This window comes from Diplotaxodon limnothrissa, linkage group LG14 (assembly GCF_057381915.1).
Source record: "Diplotaxodon limnothrissa isolate DT_005_m linkage group LG14, D_limnothrissa_male_GT1.1, whole genome shotgun sequence".
Taxonomy (NCBI): domain Eukaryota; kingdom Metazoa; phylum Chordata; class Actinopteri; order Cichliformes; family Cichlidae; genus Diplotaxodon; species Diplotaxodon limnothrissa.
The window spans coordinates 25,913,469-25,921,312 of record NC_140609.1 but is presented as its reverse complement, the minus strand read 5'-3'; the positions used below and the strand labels follow the sequence as shown (position 1 = coordinate 25,921,312).

The 7,844-nt window shown below is 39.1% G+C and overlaps 1 protein-coding gene across 1 annotated transcript; it reads right to left on the bottom strand.

Annotated features, from left to right (window-relative positions):
* Positions 1 to 1,165: 1,165 nt before the first annotated feature.
* On the bottom strand, positions 1,166 to 7,497 carry tbcb (tubulin folding cofactor B). The gene is made up of 7 exons (XM_085370664.1): positions 7,361 to 7,497; positions 6,827 to 6,982; positions 6,527 to 6,670; positions 4,732 to 4,828; positions 4,316 to 4,507; positions 3,154 to 3,226; positions 1,166 to 3,054 (listed from the first exon to the last, which is right to left on the bottom strand). Exons 2-7 carry the CDS (start codon positions 6,944 to 6,946, stop codon positions 2,940 to 2,942), a joined length of 741 nt encoding a protein of 246 aa, XP_085226790.1. The 5' UTR covers positions 6,947 to 6,982; positions 7,361 to 7,497; the 3' UTR covers positions 1,166 to 2,939.
* Positions 7,498 to 7,844: the final 347 nt, after the last annotated feature.

Here is a 7,844-nt window from a genome sequence, read left to right as displayed (position 1 = left end):
AAACACAATAACTCCTTGCAATGCACTAAGATCTCCATCTGAAGTCCTGCACCCTGAGGCTCTATGAGCAGCAGAAAGAGGGAGGGTGAGGAGTGAGGTTAGTGAGTGTCGAGCCATGATCCAGGAAGAAACACAGAGCAGGAACAATCACTGAAGGACGAACCCCTGTATGGGATGTTCTATTGACATATAGAAGTGGCTCACATCAAGAAATCCCACTAATGGCTTGAAAAAGCCTAAAGGACAGCACAGAGGCTCTGATGATGGCAACATAAGAACAGGGTCTAAGCCCCAGATTTATAGAGGCAGGACAGCTGATAAGTTGCAGACTGTGTACAAAGCTGCAGCATGTAGTACCAGGATGGAGGATAAAAGCGGAGACCGCATACACTGAAAGGCAAAAATAAGTGGCCAGAGGTCCTGATGAGAGACACAATTGAGAAAATATAGTACCAGGGGCTGAAGAAGGAACTGATGTGAGTCGAGTGAGTTTCTATTGCCTGGAGAAGCTGTAAAACAAAATGGAAACCAGATTGACATATGATAAGAAATGAATATTACTGCAAATCAAATAGATTCACTCACTTTAATAAGCTATAAGTGTACTGGTAAACACTTCTCATTTCTAATCATTACGCTTTGGCACATAACACCAGTACCTCAGATAGACACAGATTTTAAGGAAGAGAGAAAACACCTGGACAATCTTCCATGTGTGACATTTCCTTAAAAAGACTTTTACATTTGTTCTATAAGCAACAGAGGACAAAGACATGAAGAGGTTTTGATCAGTAACATAAAACAAAGCATAAATAAGGCCATTTGAAACACAGTCCAAGAGTGAGTGTTGTGAGCACAATGAGGACAGTTTTTTTTTTTGTGCTTTACCTTGTGTTTTAACTTGATGGCCTTCGAGTATGTACGATCAAAATGCATCTGAAGGTACTTTGTATACTTCACAAAAACAATTGGTAAGGGTGCTACAGGCGGTAATCATAACCAGGTTTATTTCAGAGTTTACTCAAGTGTGAATCTTATTAACATTTAAATAATTTCCTCTGGGACTAATAAAGTATTCTGATTCTTATGTTCTCTGTGAAATTTTACATGCTGTGTTTACATTAAACTGCAGCAATTAAAGACTTGAAAATATGTTTGGGGGGGGGGGGGGGGGGGGTTGTTTTTTTTGATGCAATATAAAATCCATCTCAGGTTTCAGACTTGAGTAACAAGTTTCACCTAATAACTGGAATAAACTCATAGTTTTTAGATTCACGCTTAGATTTTTTTAAAACATCCAGTTTATATACAGTAGAGCTCAGGCTGAGCAATCAGTGAGCAATCACTGGTCACTAGAGAAAAAAATGCATTCTCCATCACCAACCAATGAAAAGTTGAATTTCAGTGATTTAGCGGTTGCTCGAAGTCATATTTTTGGGTTGCCAGTGGGTCGCTGGTCGGTCTGTAGGCATGTGTGACTGGAGCTTTAAGTAAATTCAAATTGCTCAGTGAAGAAAATAGTAAAATTGAGCCTCATCAAATTTTAAATGCGAAAGCTCTTTTAGTCCAGTGGTTCAAAAACATGCATGATACATTCAAGCGCACAAATTTAATGTTTAACAAGAACAATCGTGTCACAGAAAAATTAATGGAAATTACATTTTATCTTTGCTCTGAAAGCTAAAATCTGGACTGTTGCACATCCTACGTCCAAACAAAAATAACGAATTTAACTTTTAAAGAAAAAAGAAGAATATCAACCCTTGCACACTTTGGCACAAAAATTTCAGGCACGGTTTGTCTATGAGGAAATTTTTAACTGCAAAGTACGACGAAAAAGAGTAGGAAATATATCTGGTGAGATGGGATCTACTGTTTCTTCCTCTTCTGCCAAAATCCTTGTGAGTCAGACATTAAATTTGCCAGCGAGCAAGAATCTTAAATGACAGGAAGAAAAAGCACCTCGGGTTTAACTCACTTATACAAAGTTAGTAACACAATGCCGCTTTTTATCTTAGTGTCAAAGTGTGGCTGGGTGATTTTTTCCTACCAGCAACTCAGTCTTTAAACCAAAAAAGAAATGCAAAGACTACAGATAACTATAAACAGCTATATACAATAATCTTTGTACACAATGACATTTACTAAACATGAGAACAAAAATAAAGTACAATTACAGGAAGCGCTATGAATTGAACAGAAGTGTTTGTAGTAAGGAACAAACAACAGAAACCTTCATTTTGCTGCAAAAAAGAAAAAAATCCCCAACCTTATGAAATGCCTGTTGGTACGAGAACTCAAAAGTCTGTCAAGTTACTGAGAGAGTGCTTTAGGATCATGCCTTCCAGAGAAGCACAGGCAAAACAATTCTAATTTGCCACACTAAAATGACGCGCCATCTTGGTGAGCGGATAAAGGTGCGAGGTTGGGGCAGAAAACTGCAGTCCTACTGTACGCGCCAGACGTCTGCTTTATATTTTTATTTACGATTGAGTTCATGTTTGTTTTATAATTCATAGATTCATTACATAAGTCATCTTTTCAGGATTAATAAATGTGAAAATATATGTGTTTACATAAAGTAATTTTAAGTCACTGTTTTGGGATTGGAACCTAAAAGGGGGTACCTCTCACTTTAAGTATGTAAGTGCAATAGTAGCATGAAACCCTGTGTGAGAGGGAAGGGGAGGAGCATGGACAGAGAGGTTAGGAGTCTCACGGTTTTCTGACCGTGTGCACAGCTAGTTCTGGATAACTGCTATTTTTTGGAACTTTCATGCTTTTTTAGGAAGGAGTTCATTGTTACATCTTCAGTTTGTAATAAATAAACAGTCTTCAAATCATAATGCAACTGGAAGCATTTCTTTTGGAAACCAGGAACACGCGTCAGCCATAGACTCTCCTTTTTTGAAATTCGTTTATTGGAAATTACCCTACACCTACATCTCGTCTAAACCGTAGTCCTCCTCAGGGAAATCCCCCACAGTCACACTCAGGGGCTTCACAAACGCACCGTATTTGCTCTCGCACTCAAAGTACTGCTTCCCTTCGACACTACAGAGATACAATAAACAAGGCAGAGTCAGAAATCAGGACCAGCGTCACTGAAACTTTGAATTATTTAAAAACAAAGCCAGAAAAAGGCCCTCTTACGTTCCATTGTGTTTGCCCAGTGGTTCATCGTACTTCACACCCACCCAGTAGCCCGGCTTGAAATCTGTTGTTCCTGCAAGAAATGCAACACTTATTGAGCTCTAGCAGGGCATATTAGGAAGACTTTGACTTCACAATAATGATATTATATGAAAAAAGAAGTGCAAACCCCCACCAAAGCAGCTCACTCTCTGGGAAGTATTTACTTTTAAGGAACTAGTATTTTATTTTCCTAGAAGTTTGTAGTGCAGTAAAAATAACACATTTTGTCAAACATGACATACTATTTTAAGTCTGCATACGGTACTTGCTATAGTTTGACAATACACACCAGACTTGTCATAGTTATAAGCCTTCTTGTCAATTATCAACCAACAAAGTTGATGATCATTAAGTTAACCTTGAAGACCTTGGCAGATGTCAGTTTTAATGGATTGTTAACATGACCCCCCTCTACACCACTACGAAGTTTTAGAAGAATTCATTCAAAACTTTTTAAGCCATCGTACAGACAGAAAGAATGGCACGCATGGAAATGCTAACAACAACATAACCTCTTTGGGGACCTTATTGAAGTTAACAAACTACCTAAACTGAATCACTTTTATTTGCTATGTTTTTGGAGGGTGACACTTGGCATTAGTACTCAGGTAAAGCTGCTTTCAAACTAAACTAGAACATGTTCACCTCACAGGAAATGTAATTAGATTTTCTAGGCAGACTTAAAACCTGCTAATAAAATAGATTAAACAAAACAGTAGGGTTAGGTTAATTGGAAACAATAAATTGCCCATAGGTGTGAATGTGGGAGTCAATGTGTTAGCCCTGCGACAGACTGGCGACCTGTCCAGCATGTACCCTGCCTCTCGCCATAAGACAGCTGGGATAGGCTCCAGAGCCCCCCACGACCCTGAAAAGTATAAGCGGAATCGGATGGATGGATGGATGGATGGATGGATGGATGGACAAAACACGCAGAATCCAAACGTGATATTTAGCGTACTAAAAAAAAGTTTGTCCTCCACTGACATCACAGATTTGGGAATGGGCCTTAGATAAATGACAGCAAAGTCTGCTCTGCAGGACAGAAAATCCTCAGCAGCACAGGGTTTACACTAATGTCCTACACAAAGTAAACCAGCTCAGCTTTATCCACACTTACCAACATACATGACTGTGCCAAGCTTCGTGGGCTGACCGGGGACCTGCACTTTGCAGCGGCTGCCAACAGCAATGGCATCGGCAGCAGCCTTCTGCTCCTCTTCCCGTGCAGCATTCTCCGCCTTCTTCTTGGCCATTTCTTCCTCATTGTAGCGACCCACACGTTGCTTCTTCATAAATGACCTGGCTGTGTCTGAAGGAAAGACACAGTTTGTGATAAATGCAAAGCTCTTCAAAACAGACTGAAGTCTACTCATCTTCATTCTCATGAAGTAAGTCATCCACATTGGAACCAGCTATCAATAGTTAGCTTAAAAAACATAAACAGAACAAGTGCAGAATGCAACTAACGATCATGGACATACTTCCCATTCAGCTGACTTATTTTTTTATTTATTTAAATAAAAAATACTGTACCTGTTCTCTTATCATAAGCATCATCTGGGAGCTCAAATTTCTCCACTTTGGAAACATCAGTGAACTCGCCCATCTGCCCGCCACTTCTATCAACAACCTGTAAGAGAAACAACGTGAAAGACAAGCAATTATTAAGTCACGCTGTTGTGACTTAGTAACAGCCTATAAAAGCCACCAGAACTTTAGCTTTTAGCAACTTAGATATGATCTTTTGTTTACTGTTGTTAGTGTGGTAATTGTAACATTATTGTTGTTTAACAATAAATCAGTTTTACACTTACTGGACAATTTAAGTGAGTGCTAGTGTATTTAAATGGAAAGGATTATTACCTTTTCAATCATTAAAACACTATCTGCACAGCAGAGTTCTTATTTTTGGACATCAAAGTTTCTGGATGCATGCAGAGTGAGAAGATTTGGGATTCAGACACTTAACTAAAAACCCCATTCAATGCCAGAGAGGGATGCTCTATCCCAATATATTCAACTGTGTTGTTAAACCAGAATCATGTAATGCCAGTGTTACTATGCTGAAATGTAAACCAGTTTAGTCTAGTCGTAGGAATTAAAGGATTTTTGTCTAAAATAAAAAATATAGAAAAATCCCACCCTTGCAGTGCTTTCTTAATTTGTTGCATATTTGTTACATTTACACGTTTATCAACAAATTATATTAGACAAAGATAACCCAAGTACATACGAATGGCTTTTAAATGATGTCCACATTAAACACGTTGCTTAGTGCACTGGCTAGAGTCTTGGTCCTTGTGAAGCTCTCCCAAGTTCTTGCATCAACTACTCAAAATTAAATATTCCAATATGAGATTTCTGATTGCAACAAGCTACAAGCCATTATCAACAAACTTATAATAATAAAATAAAATAAATGCAGCAAAACGTTTCTCTTTACATGTAATGATAATAGATGTTTAATTTTTGAAATAATTTACAGAAGCAATTAACTTTTCCATGATATTCTAATTTTTTTGATACATCAGTACATGAGTTTCAGATGACTGGATTATGCTTAATTTATTGTACTGCAGTTGAATCTCCTTTCTGAGGTATTTCCCTACAAGAGTCCACAGAGAGAAGTTTGCAAACATGCTCCCGTGCAGTCCCCCCAAACTCCCAACTGCACAGTGCTTGACGTGGATGACACTGCACATCAGTTCAATGGTGACTTGTTGACAAATGGGCATGAATAGGGAAGGAACTAATATTGGAGTTCATCGGGGACAGGAGATGCATGCAAAGAGTATCTGGATTGGATACTTTTCATTGTTTTTAAAAACTTGGTTTCCCTTCTACTTTGTGTATGTTGCAACACTCTTCTCTGTGGCTGGCTAACAGACCAGCAGCAGCACAATCGAGACTGGCCTACAGACTAGTTGTACTTTTGACACTGACCCATTAACAATAGATAGACAGTCCAGAGCTCCCCACACACTACCACAGCTGAATCTCCATTAAAGAATCAGACACTAATCCATTACGTGACCTCATATACATGCTTAAAAACAAAGTGGTATAATTCTGACTGAGGTTAGAAGTTGTGTAGTGAACACATTATTGTTCTAAAATTTTATATAAATCCTCTCAGAGTAAACATTTAAAGCTGATCATTCAGCCAGCATATGTCATTATGTCTCTCTCTGTGAAAGTAACTTTGACAGATAGCACGTTCAATTCAAGTGAAATAAACTAAAAACCTGTCTCAACCTGTATTTACTCCAACATCACAGTGATCTGAGCCACAGTATTACAAGAAGCTCCCAACAGAGCTGGGACATACGTGTATTCTGCAGTCGTCATCCACAGGATACGATCCTAGCAGAGCTTCATTCTCATTCATTTTTTGCAGGAACTTGTCAGATATGCTGAATAACTCCAGGTCCATGCAGGAGGCCGGTGCACCCATAATCATCTCCAACTTTCCCTGAATGCAACGTTGCAAATAGTTCATGTAACACAAAAGAGGTGACGTTATCAATTGAATGTGTCATTTCAATATCAACAGATATGTTAACAAAGAGAAAACCCAACAACAGACCCATCCTTGAGGGTTTTAGTGGTGCGCTGTATGCTGTCTCACCTTCAGTTCTGCTATACTGATCCCTCTGTTGAACCTGCGCTGCACCTCGAAGGAGGAGAGGGTGCTTGTTAAGCGCACATTCACCGTGGGATTGGTTATTACTGTCACTCCGCTGTCCATTTTCCTGTCTCCTTGGACTCGGGTATTAATCAAACACTGAAAACAGGAATAAAAAATAACGTGACCCATTCAGCCAACGGGACTGAAGCTCATACGCCATCTCATAGCTGCAAACAAATTTAAGTCAATAGTCAAACAACCACAAAGACTTCCAAAAAACTGCTCCTTTTCCACCGATAGTAGCTACTTAAGCCCTTCTCTGATATTAATCCTGTCTGAAGTTAAATTTTACATATATGCTTGGTCTCTCGTGTTTATTCGTCATATTAGCTGTGATCGTATAATTTTAAATAACCATTTTTTAGCTGTGTAGTTTAGAGTAGCTAGCTACGTTAGCCACTGGGCGGCTAGCAGAGTCACGTTGGACTCACTCGGGACCCTGAGACAGACGGCAAGGTTGCCATAGTTACTTACAGATTATGTATATTTTCCTCGATGGTGCTGAAAAGGCCTTTGATCTTTGTATCTACAATTAACCGGAAGTATTCATGACTACTTGATTATAATAGCAGTGAAAATGGTGCATGTAGCCTAGATCTGTGGGTTTGCCAGAAAATTATAACCTCAATTCCTGCTACGCCCAACTCTGGAAGGTTCCACCCGCCTCCAAACTGGAACACGGCCAATCACAACGTAGGAAGGAGAAATTTTAACCAATAGCTTTACGATACGAAGAAACAGACCCTCAAGACCCGCCTATTGACCGCTAGATTGGCACAAATGGTGGCCAATCATTCGTCAGGAGTAAATGCGACCGTAGAAATAACCACATAGTGGCGCTGAAGTCCAAAATAAACTATGTAGAAGACTAAGCTGGAAACTTTCTCTTTATTATGGATTTGTTTTAAAATATATTTTTAAGACAGAGTATTCGTAGAGTTTGATTATAAGCACTACG

Excerpts from the sequence above, each read along its gene's own strand:
- tbcb (XM_085370664.1), bottom strand. The coding sequence starts at position 6,946 with ATGGACAGCGGAGTGACAGTAATAACCAATCCCACGGTGAATGTGCGC. Across the intron at positions 3,227-4,315 it reads TGGCACAGTCATGTATGTTG|GAACAACAGATTTCAAGCCG; the intron begins GTAAGTGTGGAT and ends CATTTCTTGCAG. Across the intron at positions 3,055-3,153 it reads CTGGGCAAACACAATGGAAC|TGTCGAAGGGAAGCAGTACT; the intron begins GTAAGAGGGCCT and ends GTATCTCTGTAG.